Below are 19,659 nucleotides of genomic sequence, written 5' to 3' on the forward strand. Positions count from 1 at the left end.
CCCAATGAAAAGAAATGAAATGAAATGAGATAATTGATTAATCATTGATTAATTGTTGCAGCTACTGTTATATAAATAATCAGCCCTTTTCCCCGTCCTGCCTCAGCAGCATCACAAGCTAGACAAACACAACCATTCACATGCTCATGGGTCGTGCTCGACGAAGACTCGAGTTTCACGTTCAGGAACTCGCTGACCATGTGCGAGGTTGTGCACTTTGTGAGGATTAACTTGTGAGTGAATCGAGTACCTGATTCACTTCAGAGAGTGACTTATAAGAACTCGAGTCCGTTGCAAGGGGATCTATACACATCTAACTCAGTCAAATACCAATTAAGTGATAACCAACATTTTTTGGTTGATATTCTGTCAAATCCACCTACCCTAAAATGATGGACCGGTCGTGTCTTTGAAAGGAGGTAAAGCTTATCAAATCAGCAAGAAATAAAAAACATACTGTATTTCCCCCACTGTGTGTTCATGAAGTGTTTATTGCAGCTATGACTACCACCTTGGAGAACAAATATAAAGCCTGTCTTAGGCAAGATGATTTGCAGATGACCTCAAGTCACATGCACTTTTCTGATGATTGCGTCCTTTTCTTCCTGGTGCCGTTTCATAAGAAGATCCACTGTGGTCATCTGTGAAATGTCCCAGCCTCCTAAGCAAGGAGTTTGTCCAGTGGAGCCTCCTGACTGTTGTTTGTGACGTGATTTGGACTGTGGCTGAACGAGTGGCTTGGCGATGGTCTTAGCATACTCCAAAGCCTGAGAGTGATAAAGAGAGATATCGCGATGTGTTAGCCTCGTGGAAAAAGCAACAAATCTGTTCAGTATTACCTTAACAGAACGGGGCTTTCTTTCTTCGACTTGTGTGCTTTGCTCTCTGTGATTACTGGGAGTTACGTCGCTATCTAAGGACTCTAGGAAGTTGTATTGAGTTCATAAGTTACTTAGTCACAGTCACAGTGACGTACTGCAGAATGTAAAGATACCGATTGCCCATCTACACTAAAACGCTAAAGACTGAGTTTGGAAAGTCTCCAACCTGCCCGAACCACTTCTAATTCTGTGATTTTTTTCAGACTGTTGGGGAGAAGAACATACTCAGTTTCTTAGCTTTCACATCAGCCCAAAGCCATGCCAATAGCAGCTTTACATTTACCTTGGGTATGACTCTTCATTGCTGCCAGGGCACTGCAGTGATGTCAGCCTCCCTCTGGGCTATGGCCTCCTCTGGCACCCTCTGGTGGACAGAGGCAGCATTGCAGCGCCCCGGCAGCAATAACCAATGAAATGCATTATGGGATGAAGTTAAAATAGTTGTTGTATTTTATTTTAAACTCGTATTGGTACTTGGCTAAGTTGCTGTGTGATGATTTTAGCGTTTTTGTAAGATGACATTGTGAGTCAGACTGTTATAGTGAGTAATGACCTCCTGCGATTTGCAATAGGTTGACAAGCTCGTCGTGAGTTCACTTACAACCGGTGATTGGCTTTTGCCAAAGAAAGAGATACCGTCTTTCCTCACTGACTTGCTAGTTCGGAAGTAAAGGAGATGTCACGAGATTAGAACATAGCCACAAATTAGCCGCACCGCTGTGTAAGCCGCAGGGTTCAAATTTGATGAAAAAAAGTAGCGGCTTATACACCAGAAATTCGGGATACTCTTGAAAAACCGTGATCGAGTGAAGCCACAAAATTGTGGCGAGGGGCTACACAATTTTTTGGCCTTTATTTGAACATGTGAATCCGAATTCACATTGACACTGCATTCAATAGACCCATTTGTAATCAAATCTCAAATGCGTTCTGTATAAGGTGTTATTCAAAGAGCACAAACACACACACACACACGCACACACACACACACACACACACACACACACATGCCAAATGATACCCACCTTAATCCTGGGAACCTTCTTGTCTTTGCCCACTGGGTCCTTGGCCATTAAAAAGGGTATCTTACTTATGTTTTTGTTCCTCTCACGAACCCCATTTGAATACTGCTTCTGTTGTTTCATCTTCTCAGCCTAGCATTGGTCAAAGGATGGGAAGGAATCAAATAAGAGAATACAAAAAAGAGAGTTAATGAAAAGAGACATTTCTCTCTTAACGTCTTTCTCTTTGTGTATCCTGTCTGCAGAGCCTCTCCACGCAACCCAACAAAACCAAACCCAGCAAGCCATTCATTGGGCCTATCAACAATTACACATATCATTCACTAAGAGGCTCGGCCCTGGGAGGCGCAGGACTCAATTTAGAGTAAATTACTCAAACATGCTCACATTGTACAACAGGGAATTAACAAAAAATATATTGAAGCAAAGAGCACTTAACTTCTTAGAGGTACGCTCATTTGCTTTGTAAATGTAATTTTATCTGTGGAATAGCATGGGGCCTTTGAATGAGGAACTGAAAACAACGTCAGTGAACGTACTACACTTACGGTATTAGGGTGTAGCACAAAACACAACCATCATTTCATATCACACAATATAGCTGTTTTTGTCCTAAAATTATTATGTGCAAAAATAAGCATTGCAATTACTGATGGGGAAACTCAAAAAAATGTCGGTCCCCTGTGTAGGGGGTGGCATGACCGAAAATAACTGAGAACCACTGAGTTAGCGAGTTGCACACGTTAACTGTGCACACGTAAATTTTGTATGTCTAACTTTATAGTTTCTGTATGCAAGTTGCCTTTTAATAAAAATCAGTCTTTTCATTGGGCTTCTTGAGTTCACCCTGAAGTGGACACTGATTGGCTGTCATTGTGTTTGGGCTTGTTTAGCATAAGCTGATAGGCTTGCATTGTAGTTGGGAGGGCAAGGTGAGGAGCGGTGAGTAGTGTAGAGCAGACGTGAAAATGGAGGAGCAAATGAGTGTTGTCGTTCCAACGAATGGGAAATTTTCATTTCAAAAACACCCTCGACAGCACCATTGATAAAGGTAGAGTGATATCCCTTCTTTGTAAGAAGGAGTTTGCTTTAACCACCAAAGCAGCTCAATTTTAGCCTACCACATCATCGCAAAGCACCCAGTCGCGAGTGCAGCCACAGCTAACGTTGGCGGCGAAGACATTCGCAAATTAGCGAGGCACAGCAAAGTTCTTCACCAAACTAAACGAGAACACTCTTGTGTATTAGCAAGTCTGCAACCGACAGGCTGACGACTGGTCTTTCCAAGCGGATAGCATGAACTGCAGGTGTTGCAAACTGACAGACAGACTCATCATACAAGCTACTCTGCAGGACTACAGTGACGACCAAAACCAACAAGATGTACAACAATGAAAGGAACAAAAACTTAACTCTTTTGTGGAGGATTCGCCCAACTATGTTGCTATAACTGGAGACCACAGACCTCAGCTGGTTCAGTGTTCAATACTTGATGTGTTTTCAAGTGTTAACTTTGTGCTTTATATAGACCTGAAGTTTTATTTTATTTTTATTGCATAATTATTTGAAGATCGACAAAAGAACACAGCAATTTTCCATCTGCTGTTCGAAGTCTGTTAACAATAAATGACTTTATAAAGCCAATCTTTTGATCTTCCACAGTAATGCCATGGATTTAAATGAAAATACCTGATGGTGAGGGTTTTGTTCAGCAATTAATTAATCTCAACGTGTTTTAATCTCTGGACAGCACTACGTAACACTTTACCATTTGTATTCACTTGGGCCTCATCTTCTTTCAGTCTATATTGTCTTCCGCAACAACCAAACATCTCAGCGAGTTCACATGCATATCCTTTTTAAACGGGATGCTACTTACTATCTTTTTGACTGCCGTGTAGTCAGGACCCAGGCCTTGCAGTGTCACATCTAGCTTCAACTGCTTGTATTCATTCAAGCTGTATGCCTGAGAGTAGGGAAGAGAGTTGAGAAAGTCAATATTGACTGGGCAATACTGTTATACCAATTGTATTCATATCACACTAATTTACAACAAAAGTTATCTCAGGGCACTTTCCACATGGAGCAGGTCCACGAGGACTATACTACTCAGTTCCCCGATGATTGCGCGGGCCTTTTCAAAAATTGTTGCGGCCATCAATGCCTGATTTCCCATAAGCTTTGCAAAAATGAAACTGTTAATTATAAGCAATAGAAGTTAATTGTCACAGTTAAAAATATAAAGTGGACAGATATATTGCTCATTACAGTTAACCATTTGCACTTCATTATGTCTCCCAGGCGTAAAGCAGGCTCTTCTGGTGGCAGTGCACCAAAGAAAAGTAAAGCCATCGCCATGGAAGTGAAAATGAACATCATAAAAAGTTCAGTTCAGAGAGAGGAGAAACGAGCACCAATATTGGCCGCATCTTTGGTCTCAACACTCAACTCTTTATAGCAAAAAAACCCCAAAAAACAGGTTACTGTGTGTGGCAACCACACCAAAACATCAGAAAACGCAAGTGTCCCCTGCACACAGCCGTCCTCCTACGGGAGTATAGGACTCGTGTCACGTTGTCAGACAGCAGGAAATCATAAAACTGTAACATTACACATAACTGCCAGGTCGCTACAGTAGCCTCGGTGTACTATATACTACACTATAGTATTTGTTGATGACTTCTGTGCAGTGAAGTTAAAGCAGTTTTTAGTCCAATTTTCTAATTTTGTTGATAATCATATGAAAAGTGGCAGGCAACATCACCAAATGGGATGAGAGTTTAGTGGCCCCTTAACCTCACGTGTGACAGGTTGGGAGGAATTCACACAACAGTATGGACAATTTAGAGTCTGCCAATTAAATTTTCATAAATACTTTACAAATTGAGCCTGTAATCTCATCAGACATGATGGCTAACATGGTTGGAGATTTGCGGGGGCGGAGGGGTGTCAAAGGGGGAGAAGTATAGAAGTAATGGGCACCACAACGGGGCTGTGTGAATGTGCTTGGTTGAAAGCAAATGTAAGCACTTAATCACATTTAGCAGGCTTTCATGGCTTGGGTCCATCTGACCGAAGTGTTTTATTAAAAGTGCCTTTTTTGCACTACTGACACTTTTAACAGTTTATTTTCGCCGTGACTTTGCAATGAAATGGTGAATGCAGGGGCATACGTGAAACATTTCTATTCCAAACATTTATTAAAGCCTATTTCAGTGGTTGCATGCTGCTGAATCAAACAGAAGCCTATTGCTTGAGTTCCTCAGTGTTGTCGGAGTTATGGACTATTTTGGCACTTCTCATGACTGCAGCTCTTGACCAAGATTACACAATTTCTCGGTGGTACGCACGGCTTGAATATTGTCTGGCATGTGAGGTACTGATTAGTTACACTGCAAAAACAGACCAAATTATCTTAAAATGAGACAACTTTTTTTATTTCAAGCAAAATTCTGGCAATGGAGGAAGCAAAATTTGCTTGGCTAGAATTCTTATAACTAGAATATTTTTCTTGTGAGTTTTAAGAATATAATGAGTCTTAAAATAAGAAATCAATGGTAAGAATTAAGCGAAATGCTCTTAAGATTCATAAATTGAGATAAAATTTGCTTTCCTGAGGCGACATTTAAGCAAAATGTTATTACCATAATTTCCGGTGTAAAAAGACGCACCGACTAAATTGTCTATGTCATAAAATGGCATATTGTGGCATGCACGAGTCTGTGAGAACCAGGCAGCTCTTTATTTGACAGGAACCAATCATGAGATATGAGAAAACTCACAAGCTTATCAATGCATCAGAAACCACAGGAGGTCATTACTCAATATACTGTAAGTCTGACTCATGCTGTCATCTTTGATAGAAACCTAAAATCATCACACAGCAACCTAACACTCAAAAGGTAGCTAACAAATATACAAGACAAATACCAATACGAGTTTAAAATGAATTTTTTTTTTTACATTTTCCCATAATGCATTTTGTTTAAGCAAAGCACTACATTAGAGGACAAGCAGCATAGAAAATGGATGAATGGCGTGGAAATGCTGCCTCTGTCCACCAGTGGGGGCCAGAGGAGCCTGGAGCTCAGAGCCCAGAGGGAGGCTGACGTCATTGCAGCACCCCAAAAAAAAAAAAAACAACTATTTTAACTTCATCCCATCATGCATTTCTTCCCAGCAGAGCAGTTCATTGGCTCATGAGCTCAGAAGGAGATGTAAAAATTAGATTTTTTTAACAGTGGTACATGCATGCTGTACATTTTTTATCATCACGTATTTATAAATGATTACTGACTGAATCAATGAGATGAGTTTTCTGTAGAAAAAAATTGCGTATTTTCAGAGAAAAACACACCAGTATATTATTTTCTTTTACCAAAAATCAGCAAATTTGAGGGGCCGTGAATGCTGAATTGCGACTGTGCGGGGAGCCAATGTATTCTGGAGAGAAATGGTGTATATTTTCAATGACATTCAATTTTACAAAACAGAAAATAATTTGCACCGAAGCATAAACAAACCTTGTAATTAGGTTTTGTCCTGGTCTGATGATCCGTCTGTGCCAAGTAACCATCAAAGCCGTGACTATGGAGGGTGTCAGTTGCCTTCGCAATATGGCTGGGGCACAGCTTTGACCTAATAGGTGGCAGCTTTGTATCGGCTCCTGTGCTGTGTGAAGTACTTGAAGGCATATTGGAGACGTTTTCGAAACTTTGCTTTACAAGTACATCCTCCTGACACCACCTCTGTTCACTCTCCGTCACACAGAATTGGCATTTTAAGGAAGCTGCGCTGAAACACAGAATTAAGGCTTGATAAATGATGACAGGTCCAATCACATGAAGTACTCTCCATGTCACACTGAAGTTAAAAAAAAGAGAGTAAGGTCATCATTTTGAGGGAAAGAAAGTTGTACCATAAATTCTGGACAATAAGGCGCTACTTTTTTCATGCGCTTTGAACTCAGCAGCTTAAACAATGATTGGGGCTAATTTATGGTGCAAAGTACTACAGATCCCATGATGCGTAGTGACGATTCAGGAAGTAGTGACTTGGAGTAGTGAAGTGGATGCTAATATCACATTTTGTATTCTTATGCCGCCATCTTGTTTTGATCTGACAAATCTTAATTAAGTTTGATCAAGTGTAGAATTACTACAGCTTCTGCTTGGACTCCGTGGCAGCTGTTGAACGTCGATGAAAAAAAGGGCCTCACGTCTCACTCATCGGAGCTAACGATGCTGGGAAGACTGAATGCAGGTGGGATTGCAAGGTTTATAGTGTGTCTTTCTGTGTAAATATCCCATGTTACAACGTGGACATCTGCGACTTATAAACAAGTGTGGCCTATATATCGTACGTACCAATATTTTTCTCTTTTTAAATCTGGTGGCTGCGGCTTATATTCAGGTGCTCTCAATAGTCCAAAATTTACAGTATGTTTTGTGTGTGATCACTGTAAATACTGATGATTCAGGTGGGAATTCTTACATTCATCTGTTAATATTACAACTTGATGTTTTTTCTTCAAATAAATTGTAACTTTTCCCTTGTAATTTTACTTTTTTCTGTTCTTTTTAGTGTGCCCCTAATAGTCTTTGTACAATATGTATACAATAATGAATACAACAAATACTACATACTGTATTTTATTGTTATGATGAAGCTACGAATATACAGTAATATACTAAAATACAGCGTTACCTCAGTTTTCGTACGCCTTTACTTTTGTATGATTGAGAACATAAATTTTGCTCCGGTTTTCGTATACCGCCTCGATTAGGGCAGGGCCAATCAAGTGAAGAGACTTCAATAAAGGCAAAAGTGATGTTAAATGTTCATTTATCAATTTCATTCTTCATTTAAATGTATTTTGCATTGTTTACAACATGCAAAATTCGAATTATTCTCTATAAAATGTATTTTTTGTTCATATTTTTGGTCTAGAATGACTTTACTGGATGTACACTATTTGTTATTGGAAAAATTGCTTCAGTATGGTTTTCGTATGGCCCTTTGAAATGAATTATGAAAAAGTGTACAGTATATATAAGATAAAATGTTTATTTGGTTAATAGAAGGAATACAATAAATCATTCTTACCATTCAGAACTTTTGTCCATGCTTCTGTAGTAAGGGTCCATAGTCCCCCGTGCATTACTTCCTTCAGTGAACGGGGTCACCTGGGGTTACATTGGTTTAACATTTTTAATCACAGCGCCTTTATCAGCTCGAAAAATGTGGTCCGTACATAAAAGTGTCTGCAACCTAAGACCTAATAAACATACCTTCAACTGATGTGTTTTCTGGATCAGTCTAAGCTCTGGGTCCGAGCTGTCTTTTGGACACTGAGCAGTGAGTCCCTCCTCAGCGGTTTCATGAAGCTTGAAAAAAGGTACAAAATTAAGGCAACTTGATTAAACAGGGTGCAATAACTGAACTTTAGAATTGTTCCTCTGTAGAGCAGAATGGCGTGTTTTACAGCTGACTAAAAACGACTAAAACCTACACAACAACAAGAGATTAGGACTAAATATGATGCATCAAATGGCGTCAACACACGTCTTGATTTCCATCAATGACGTTGAGACTTTTCCACTTCTTCCATGAGCTGGTGTAGGTCAATATCTATATACTGTACCTTGTCACTTTGAAAGCTATTCAATATTAAATACCTGTATCTAGGATGTATACTTGGTACTGGGGAGAATAATTCGTTAGTAATCCTTGAATATGAAGTTTGTTGGCCCTTGTTATTAAATTCTATTCAACTGTCCACCTGCATATAATCTTGCAAAGCCCACTTGTACACTGAAGTGCTTTATAAATAAAACGTTTTGATTTATTACTACAGTCATGCCCCACTTTCCGGTTCAAACATCCCTCTCTCGCTCTACCACGTTTTTTCACAAATTAATTAATAAATGGTCGCTGTTTCATGGTTGACTATGTCCTATTATTAGTAAAAAAATATTGAAAGACAAGTCACATGTCGTGTTCTGGTCACTAGGCGTCAGTAATGTTACATCGATGAGACACTACCTTACCTTAGCTTAACACTGCATGGAGTCAGCCATGGATGTCTGACATGATAGAGTGAAAACAATTTCTCCTCCCATTCCGTGTGGAAGTGGTAAGTTTTTGGCTTCTTACTTTGTCCTTCTTCCCCACTCCGTTTGAAACCCTTTCTTAAGTTTAGAATGAAGTTGGAAGCTCACGAGTTAGCTCTGTAGCACGCAATGCTTAAAGCAGCGGCCGTGTCTTGTGTCCCTGCAGTGATCCTCTAGCCTGCGTATAAGTTGCGCAATGTGGTGTAACTATAGTGGTGTTATTTCATGTCTACCAGGCTCTAATAATGGTAAAAAACGCCTTTATAAAGTCATAAACAGGTTTTCTATGCTGTAGCTATGAAAGCATTCCATTTATTAATATTGAATCCGACTTCACAGAAAATCAGTTATCACCGCCAATTAACCGCGATAAACACAAATATTCGTAAAGGAAAACTGCACTTTTTGGGGATTTTTGCCCATTATCCACAATCCTTATGTAACCACAATCCTTGTGTGAAACATATACATTTCTTTCCCTTTTCTGTGTGTTCTAAAGATATAAAAACAGCTAAAAAGAGACAGCTAAGAATGCACTCAATGGGACGCACCTATTCTGCCTATAAGCCTTCTGAAAACCTTCCAAAAAGCGTCAACAATGCTCCATTTACATATTATGTGACCTGCATATCAACCAAGCTACAGCAACATTGTTATTATTATTATTATTGATTGTTACGCCGCAGAACTACATTACTGGCGGAGAAACACCTCGTCACACCGCCTAGCGACTATCTTCACCACACATTCGCTCACAGCACCTCAGGCCGCGACCGAAACGTAACGCTACATATTGGAGCTGCCGTTACTGCTACTGTTTTTGTTTTTGCGTTTGGAAAAGTTAACGTTAGGCGGAGCATTGGTGTGCTTGAAATGACCAAACTACGGCAAAATACTGTAAGTATTACAAGTTATCATGAACGTATGTACCTGTTACTACATAGTCACAGCATGTATATAAAACCATGAAACAGTTGGTGCCTTGCTCCACCCAAGTATCCACTTAAATGAATGTGAAAAGCACAAAGTTTGAGGATTCGTTTTGAACAATTCAGCAAGACTTTGATGTAGCTACAGATAATCAGTGAAGATCTAACTGACACAGACGCTTTGCGCTCGTTCTGCATGACATTGCTTTTGGACACCCATTAGAAACCTCCCAATCAAATCAATAATCTTGCCAGAATTGTATTTGGAGGATGGTAACTTGTGTAATACCTTTTCTACTAAATTGGGAGACCCGTAATTGCTATTCTATGAGGCGTTCTCACAACAAAGTCTGGCAATTGCACCTGGCCGTATTACCTCCTGAACCCCAGAAAAATCATCTTGTTGCAAATACAACTTCAAAGAGGCTGTGGATCTTGAATTGCATTTAGTTGTTATTGCAGGCAGCCCTGATCGTCTTGATTGGGTGTTTAGACCAAGGTGGGTCTACAATGGCAGAGGACTTCCAAGAGCTTTTGGTCTAAAGCTATTAAAAGATTGTACATTATGTTACCCTGGCTTTGAAGTGAGGGCCAGAGAGGAGAAGGGCCAAGAGCAACCGCCACGTCACTCTGCTACTTACTTCGATAGAGCAAAATTTTGCACCTTCTTTTCAAGGAAATTGTGTGCATTTAATAATGGTAATCATAACTACGTGCACTGGGATGTCTCCTCCAAATGTGGTCTTTTGAAAGGCCATGAGGGAGTTTAACCCATAAAAACCCATGGTGGCACCTGTGCAAGCGACATACAGTGGAACCTTGGTTCGCGTCATTAATCCATTCCAGAAGGTCCAACTCTAACCAAAACGTACTCTAACCGAATCAATTTTTCCCATAAGAAATAATGTCAATTCAATTAATCCATTCCAGAAGGTCCAACTCTAACCAAAACGTACTTTAACAGAATTAATTTTTCCCATAAGAAATAATGTCAATTCAATTAATCCATTCCGGAAGGCCAAAAATGTTAACACATAACAAATATAGTTTTACATTCACAAAACAATTCAATATACATATAAATAAATGACATGCATGATGAATGAAAGGGATAAATGAACATTTAATGTCACTTTTACCTTTATTTAAGACTTGATTGTTGACATGTGACTATCCCAAGATATGGCAGTAAAACAGTAAAATATGGTGGTGGTAGTGTGATGGTCTGGGGGCTGTTTTGCTGCTTCAGGATCTGGAAGACTTGCTGTGATAAATGGAACCATGAATTCTGCTGTCTACCAAAAAATCCTGAAGGAGAATGTCCGGCCATTTGTTCACAACCTCAGGCTGAAACCAACTTTGGCTCTACAGCAGGACAATGATCAAACACACCAGCAAGTCCAGCTTGCTGGTGGGTCATGCTAGAAAACCTTCCAGTGTGGCTGAATTACAACAATTCTGCCAAAATTCCTCCACAGCGCTGTAAGACACTCACTGCAAGTTATCATTGCTGCTAAGGGTGGCCCAACCAGTTCTTAGGTTTAGAGGGCAATCACTTTTTCACACAGGGCCATGTAGATTTGGATTTTTGTTCTCACTTAATAATAAAAAGTTTCACTGAAAAATGTCATTTTGTGTTCAGTTGTGTTGTCATTGACTAATATTTAAATTTGTGTGATTATCTGATTATTTACGTGTGACACACATAAAAAAAAGAACGCTTTTAGCTTTAAAATTGCTATGAAAAGCCTGACGTGACAATAACACATAACTTTCACTGTTTCAATTATTTGCCATTAATATACTGTATGTTCTTGCCGTCAATTCAAAGTAGAGTAAGCCCTTGTTTATCGATAAGTGAATTCCCGCAATGAATTCTTTATAAATTTCATATTTTCGTAGTTAAGACCATGGAAAACCTGTTGACGACCTTCTAAATATTTTTTGACATTATTAGAGCTCTCTAGACATGAAATAACACCCCTATAGTCAACTTTACACTCAAATTACCCAAAATAGTAGACGTAATAAGAGAAAATAAAACATGTAAGGCATAAATAAGACATACAGGTAACACAGACTCACACGTGTTCCTTGTTGTTGTTCTTGTTTTACTTCCTGTTTTGTACAGTACTTCCTGCAGTGGCTATTGTCTCATCTAAAGTTCCTTTAGCCATTTTTATGCTTAAAAATGCCTGATTTGGGCAAACAATACATCAAATTTGCTTAAATGTGCATATTTTTTAATAATAATATTCAACCACAAAACAGTATGATTTTTTAATTAATATATTTTGGGAAAAAAACATGATAAGAGTAAAGCTGTGAAATTTGAGCTACGAAGTAGTGAAGGACTACTGCAAAACTGTGGTGAAAAAAAACATACACTAGTATGTAACATCACAGAATTTTGAATTTTGATTTTTGTATAAGCGGTATTTAAAAAAAAAAATCTGATATATCCCCATAATTAGATTATTTTTTTTTAATCCTAGTTGGAAAACTGTGGATATCCTGGACTGTAATGTTTTATAACACCATTGTCAGAACAAGAAATACTACTACTTCAATACATAGAGCTGCTATTATTACTAAGATACAGTATATAGGAAATAGAGTGGGTGTGACTGAAATAATTGAATGATAATTATTATTAATACGTGTCTGGGAATTGAAAACTAATGAGCAAATCCAGAGTAAAATTGACAAAACCCAAGGGTTCAAGAGAGGGAAAGGCTCTGGCTCTGTTTACCACCGCACAAAGCTAACAGCTCTTGACTATGTAAATGGTGATGATATGAGACATTGTGGAGGACTGGGGCTCAGATGGGTGAACAAGGCTGAGGGTATTATAGCCAGCAAAACAGCCCTGTGGCCCAACAAATGATGAATGTGTGCTATCCAGACCAATTATGCCACTGTGCCAGGTGCACGGATGTCTGAGAGCCTATTCGAAAGCATGTCTCTGATGTTCTGCTTGTGCACATCAAGTCATAATAAGCACTGCATTGCCAAATATGTGGCCCCTTCAAATGGTGGTGGACGAGGAAAATGAAAACAACTGTTTACCCAGCAGGAAATTATTTTTCCTGGTAGTGTTTGAGCAAACATCATTAGGATATTCTCCTTGTTGACTGGCATGGCCATAAAGCTATTTAGATAGCAATGATACAAATAAACGAGAAAATAGTTGGATGATACAGGTAGAGCACAAAGACGACGCTGTAATCTTTTCACGGTGTCTTTGTTCTCGTGTCAAAGCTGCATTCAAGGAGTTGGGAATCAACGGTGCTAGTGCAGCTCCTGGTGGTGATTTGTGTAATTACAACGTGATCCTTTTTAGTGGGGTCAATGTGGAAAAGTCTCAACAGCTGCTATTGTGAATGTTGTGTTGACTATACATACCTCTTTCACGCCGTGAGGTTTCTTCTGCTTAAGCGCATGCATGCTGACGTAGGATCCATGACCGGATGCACTTCGACCCAGCGTTATTTTGTTACGTTGTACAAGGTCCTCTGTTTGTTTATGTCGCTTTTTCTTTCTAAGAGTCTTGGGACTCTCTGTTGTGGGCGATATTGGAAAGAATCCTCCTCCTCCTCCAACTTCCTTTTGGTTATCTGTATGATATTCTTTCAAGTAGATAGAATGCTCTGTCCGCTCAAGAGACCTATTGATATTTTCATCCGCATCACAGCCATTCTGAAGGGGGTCTTTGAACTGCCTATGGGAAGTCCTGTCTCGATCGGCTTTAGTAGAAATATTACACGAGCTATGCTTTGGAGATCCGTGACCCAAAGCCTTGTGATAGTGCTGTGATTTGATTGCGCTAACGGGGTCATCTTGGGGGTGTAGGTGGTATGGCTGACAATGATTACTGGAAATATTAGGAGTCATTACCACCACCGAACTTGTGTCAGTAATGTATTTATATCCTCTTATGAACGGCTTTTGCAACGGACTAGATTTTTGTCTGGAAAAGTGGTGATGTTCTTGGGCAGAGCTCTTTAAACTCTCAGAGAGGATGGCCTCTCCCTTTTCGTTGGGGTCACAGCACAGTTGTGAGTAGGAATCATTGGCGTCCAGATGACTGTAGGTAAAAGAACAACAAAAATGTTATAAGAAGATAGAGCAAAACCATAACATTTGAATCAAATTTAACGCTACAGTACACATAACTGCCAAGTCGCTGATCCTCTTAAAGCAACGGTTATAAGTTTCAAGTGGAGTGGTCTCACTATTGTGATGGAAAGGTTGCTATAGTTTTCTTACAATTTGCTTAAATATGGATATATGTTTACTAATAATGGGCCGTATTCAACCACGAAATAGTGATCATTTTATTAATTACTTAATTTTCTAAAAAAAAATAGATAGATTGAGGGCACAATCTTTGAACCACATTGCAGTGAGGGACACCTGCAATATGACTACGTTGATTTGGAATGTCACTGGTTTGAGGGGCAGAACACTCTTTAGTGCAGAATTTCCTCTGCTGGAGTTGTCCCTGGTTGGCAGGCAACATCATTAATGGATTTCCATATCTGAGACAGTTTTCATCTCGACTCATTACATCGATATCAGAGTGATAGTGTCCTCAAATCAAGGCCACATAAAAAAACTTTTAAAAATGAAACAGCTCATTGGATTACAAGGCTGTATTTATGGATAATTTTTGTATTTTCACCTTCTGACTGGCAAATGAAAGTGCATTTTAGGGGCACTAGCAGGGAAATCAGATTATGAAATGGCTGCCAAATTGCTGGCTAAAATGCTCGATGGCAATGAAAAGATCTCATTAAAATAAATAGCACTGAGCTCCTTTGTTGTCCTTACCCAGAGGACGAAGGGGGCCTAATTCCCCACTAACGTCATGATGCGTGGGGGGGGTTGTTCCTAGGTGTAGGGCTGTTACTTTCAGTGAGGCTAAAAGGGTAAGAGATGTCTCACTAATGAGTCATACTCAAACTAGTTAGAGAATGCATTATGACATGCAGCTGGGTGTCATGGAAAAACACAAGGCAGGGCTACGGAAGACCAGATAGAAAAGCGAGCAAAATGCTGGGAGTGACAATGAAAGAAAATGGTTGCACAGACTGTATTCACTTTCATCCAATATTTTGAGCAAATAGGTGGAAAATGTGGTGCAGCGAGATGAATGGAGCTGCTTAAATAGGAATTTTTCACTTGGGTGAGGAATGACTATTGGGTTTGTAAAGTATGCAGCCGTATTGTGTGAAAAGGCTTATCTGCTTTGAGGAGTCGGTAAAGAGGACTATGAGAACATGATGATGTATCCTCTGCCTCGGCTCCATGAGATGGAAGCCTTTGTGAAAATGTGTCATGGTCATTTCCCTCTGAAACAATATACTTTGGGACCGGGATGAACATTTGCTGGGAATCATTCTCCACAGGTTAATGACAGCATGCGTGTCTTACTACCCAGCAGTGTCTGAGGGAGACAAAAGGTTTGAGCTGTGCTCCTGTCCCTTCAAAAAGGAACAGCAACAATGATCGCCACAAAAAAAAACCAAATATCTAATTTACCTCAAATAAAGCATTTATTCTATGTGTATCAGAATTAGGCTATCCTCCATTCAAGTGGACAGTGTTACGAGTAACAGTAACAATCTGGATGTCGCTTCCGTCGCCACTGTTCACTGCAGTAATCCCTCGCCACTTTGAATTTTGCGGCTTCAGTCTATCACGGTTTTTCCAAAATATATTCATGAATACGTCATTGCTGTTACAGGGTTAAATACGGCCTATTATTAGTCAAAACATATACATATGTAAGCAAATGTTATGTTTTTTTGCCTAAATTGAGCATTTTCAAACATAAAAATGGTTAAATGAACTCAAATACAAATATAAGGCATTCAGAAGATGCATTCAAAGACGTTACGATGATATGTAGTGTTGTACATTGGTCACTAGGTGTCAGTCATGTTGCATTGATGAGACAATGGCCACCACAGGAAGTACTGTATTGGTTAACATGAGTGTAAGGTGACTATAGGATTGGACTCTAATAATGTTAATTACCATATTTAGAAGGTCATAATGTTCTTACTATGAAAATATTTGGCTTATAAATAATAAGGAATCCAGTGCCCCGCGACTGACTGGCAACCAGTGCAGGGTGTACCCCGCCTCTCGCCCAAAGTAGCTGGGATAGGCTCCAGCATACCTGTGACCCTCGTGAGGATAAGCGGCATAGAAGATGAATGAATGGATAATAAGGATCAACAAGGGATTATCGTACTACTACACAAAAACGAAACAGCTTGTCAACAGGTGTTGCAGTTGCTCACCCTCAGGAAAACACTGCTCCCTAGCGTTTTGGATAACAGTGTAAATGTGCTGTCCCCTCAAAATAACTCAACACAACCATTAATGTCTAAACCATTAGCAACAAAAGTGAGTACAGTACACCTTTATGTTAAACTGTGTAACAGGGGTCACCAACGTGGTGCCCGCGAGCAGCAGGTAGCCCCCCCACGACCACATGAGGTGCCCGCAAGCCTGCTTTTCATTCTGGTTTTCTTTTAATAATGAAAGAACAGTAGAAATAAATGGATTCTGAAATACAAAATGCGAGTTGTGGACACCAGCATTTTGTTCATGTTCTGGTAAAACAAGCATATTCGCTTTGTTTGGGTTTAAAATAAGCTCTGAAAATAAATGTTACAAAAATGAGTAGCTCTTGGCCATTTTCATTTTGTAAAAGTAGCTCTCACAAGGAAAAACGTTGGTGACCCCTGATGTATAAATTGGGCCCAATTAGCCATTTATTCTCCCAGGCGTTATGTGACTGGTTAGCGCTACAAGGTCTTTGGTGTGAATGGGGAGCAGGTGGTGAGTTAAATTTGGTGTAACGGCTCTCACCCTGGCTGCATTGCAATGGCAATTTGAGTTGCCCTTGTTGTCTTAGCGCTACACCCACACCACCCACACCTAGTGGTCGGACCATGATTGCTTGTGTTGAATGTAAACAAGGGAAGATGTGTTCCATTTATCGCGTCCACTCCTCCCACATTCACTTTCCTTTGACTCTGCAAGTGGCCTCCGCATGGTGTCGGCAATTACATAATACCAAGTGCCTGAGGGCATGTCGGCGAAGGCAAATTAAACTGGCATTGGAATGCAGCCGCTCTCTCATACTGGTCACTGGAAGTCCAACACGGCACCTCATGGCAAAGAACTCTGACGATGTGTAAAAAAAGAACTGTTGCTCTCCATAAAAATAACTATGCTTGAAGAAGATTGCCAACAAATCAACACACAAACCTTGGAAATAGACGTCAAAATGTGTGTCACTGTGTCATAAATGAACTACTTTATGAAGGAGCTTCCAGACATACCTTCTGTGGGTGCGGATTACAGGTTCCCTCGTGTGGGATTGTGCTGCTACTTCATCCAGGTCACTTTCATTTGTGTCATCTGCAACTGCATCCCCGCAGTCTTCTTCCTTTAAGATGCCAGACATCTTCCCTTGAGACAGCATGTATTCACCAGCGTGCATTTGGAGATGCTGTTTGCTCTCCTGGGCCAAGTTCTTCTCTGTGTTGGGTTCCAGAGAGTCCCATTGACTGGTGAAAACAGTTGGCCTCCGACAAGGAGACCTATCTGCAAGTCTAAGTTTGTTGTCCATGTTTAGACTAAAAGTGAGTGTCCCCCAGGAGATATGTCAAGCCCTACAAAAAGACAAATTCATTTAACAGGACGAACCACAGTACTTTGAAGACCTGTGTTTTTAAATTGTCTTGTAAATTATCTTTAAAAAAATTACACCAGGGTTTACGCCTAAAAGTAGTCTTTCTACAAAATTCAGTGGAGGTGGGGCAAGTATCACTTAGAAACAAATGCCTTACATCATCACCCAACAGCATTAATTACAACACCTACAGTATGTATGGTTGGCAGTAAGGATGCGTGCCGATACTCGGTACCACAATGGCACAGGTGCCGATGTAAACGGTAGTAACCAGATTGAAAGACTGAGTGTTGGTGCCTGTTAATTTAGAGCAGGGATGCCCATTATGTCGATTGCGATCGCAGTTGTGGGTCGATCGCAGACACGTCATAAACGTGACTTTGTAGATGTCATATGACAACAGTCGGCTGACATTAAGCTCCCCTCTTAATTCACTGTTGCGCCTTCGCAGCAAAGATTAAGTGAAAATAAAGTTAAGTAAAATACTAATCATTAGTATTTACTATAGTATAGTACTTTCAAAGTTTACTGGTTAGATTTTACATATACTGTACAGTATACTGACTCTCATCACTCGAGATGCTGAAGGTCAAACCTAGATCAGGCCATCAGGACCACATCATTGGAAAGTGACAGAGATGGGATCCAAAGGCCACCAAAATGGACACCCTCAATGCCTTGGTTGTACCTACACATTCTCTCCATAAATTAACAGAACCTGTGACAGAGGGCAGCCTTGGCAGAGGCAAAGGTTCCCTGTAAACAGACTCGCCCACAACGAAAATGACAGCCAGTCACAAGTCTGATGATACGACGACAGAATCAGGTGACGGTATCTGTGACACTTTCATTCTATATACCGTGTACTACTGTATGTACATATGAAATGCATTGAGCCATGCTAGGCCACTGGCTTGATGAGTGATTCTGTGAAGAAATGTTACTTTCCATTGTATGTTACGTAATGACACTATGCCTAATGGCAAATGAGTGTGATAGTAATGGTTGCAAATTGCTAAGAATAAAACATTAAATCTACTCAACACATTATCAAGAATATTTTTTTCCATGTCAACTAGCTAACAACCATCATGTAACTCCAAAACAAGCAAGAAGCCTATTCTATTCTACTCTAAAACAACATGGAAGTGATTTGTTATCTCTCGTAATCTAAACCATGAAATATGTCGTGTTTGGTACGTAACCGAAATAAAGTAAAAATAAATAAATATAGTGTAATACATACCTGCTCTTCCGAGCACCAAACTAACATGTTTTCAACCCGACTACTCAAAACTACATAAGCGATATACGCTCTGATGACCCATATGACGTAAATTAGGCGGAAACACCCAGGCGTGGACGCCATTAAGGGCACTGTAACCATAGTAACAGACGCAAAAAACAGACTCCTAAAATGGTGCTTTCAACGTCCATCGCAAATTTCAAGTTTGTCCTTGGCCAGTAGTTGTGTGAGTCACAACTGTCAAACCTGTTTTCTGTACTGTATTTTGCCATTCTTTCAAGGCGTTTTAACAGTTTTTCCCGGATTTTAACTTTCATTAAAAAATATTATTTCTCTCCGGTTCAGCAGCTTCCGGTCCGCTCGGCAAAACCGGCGTAATACATCCTGTAGCCTGTCAAATCAGGCCTTCAAAACAAAAGCAGCAAGCCATAAAATTACACGCTGTCGGATCTTCTTCGGACTTTACAGAGTATATCCTTCCATTTACTGCAAATGTCGCTAGTTTTAACCGGTCTTCCATTGAACAAAATGATTTCACAATCAGTTCGTGTCCATAGTCCCCCCCCAAAGTCAAGCTACTTGAGGTCTCACTTTTACCCATATAGGTACAGTAGCTCTTTCCTCAAAATGGAGGACTGTCGGTACATCTGTCTTGAAATTTCTGATTAAACTTTGAAACAAATCCAGACATACCAAGCTTTCAGTTTTGTGGAACATTAGTTTGAGGTCTCATTTGTCAGTATTATCTGAGGAGA

At 40.0% G+C, this 19,659-nt stretch overlaps 1 protein-coding gene across 2 annotated transcripts; it reads right to left on the bottom strand.

The window, feature by feature from the left end:
* Nucleotides 1–314: 314 nt before the first annotated feature.
* Nucleotides 315–19,129, bottom strand: jhy (junctional cadherin complex regulator). Of its 2 annotated transcripts, XM_054755494.1 has the most exons (9): nt 18,905–19,129; nt 17,306–17,638; nt 13,350–14,031; nt 8,194–8,289; nt 8,009–8,088; nt 6,427–6,697; nt 3,783–3,869; nt 1,907–2,035; nt 315–767 (listed from the first exon to the last, which is right to left on the bottom strand). In XM_054755494.1, exons 2-9 carry the CDS (start codon nt 17,593–17,595, stop codon nt 564–566), a joined length of 1,839 nt encoding a protein of 612 aa, XP_054611469.1. In that variant the 5' UTR covers nt 17,596–17,638; nt 18,905–19,129; the 3' UTR covers nt 315–563. The 2 variants fall into 2 exon arrangements, with proteins under 2 accessions (XP_054611469.1, XP_054611470.1); XM_054755495.1 differs by lacking the exons at nt 315–767; nt 1,907–2,035; nt 3,783–3,869 and adding an exon at nt 5,930–6,346.
* Nucleotides 19,130–19,659: the final 530 nt, after the last annotated feature.

The sequence above is a fragment of the Dunckerocampus dactyliophorus genome, chromosome 16 (genome assembly GCF_027744805.1).
Source record: "Dunckerocampus dactyliophorus isolate RoL2022-P2 chromosome 16, RoL_Ddac_1.1, whole genome shotgun sequence".
Classification (NCBI taxonomy): domain Eukaryota; kingdom Metazoa; phylum Chordata; class Actinopteri; order Syngnathiformes; family Syngnathidae; genus Dunckerocampus; species Dunckerocampus dactyliophorus.

What these genes read in the sequence shown, in the direction of transcription:
- jhy (XM_054755494.1), bottom strand. Translation starts at nt 17,595, where the DNA reads ATGGACAACAAACTTAGACTTGCAGATAGGTCTCCTTGTCGGAGGCCA. An exon ending in GTAATCCGCACCCACAGAAG is followed by an intron (nt 14,032 to 17,305) that starts GTATGTCTGGAA and finishes TTTTACCTACAG; the next exon opens with TCATCTGGACGCCAATGATT. An exon ending in ACACGGCAGTCAAAAAGATA is followed by an intron (nt 2,036 to 3,782) that starts GTAAGTAGCATC and finishes GACCAATGCTAG; the next exon opens with GCTGAGAAGATGAAACAACA.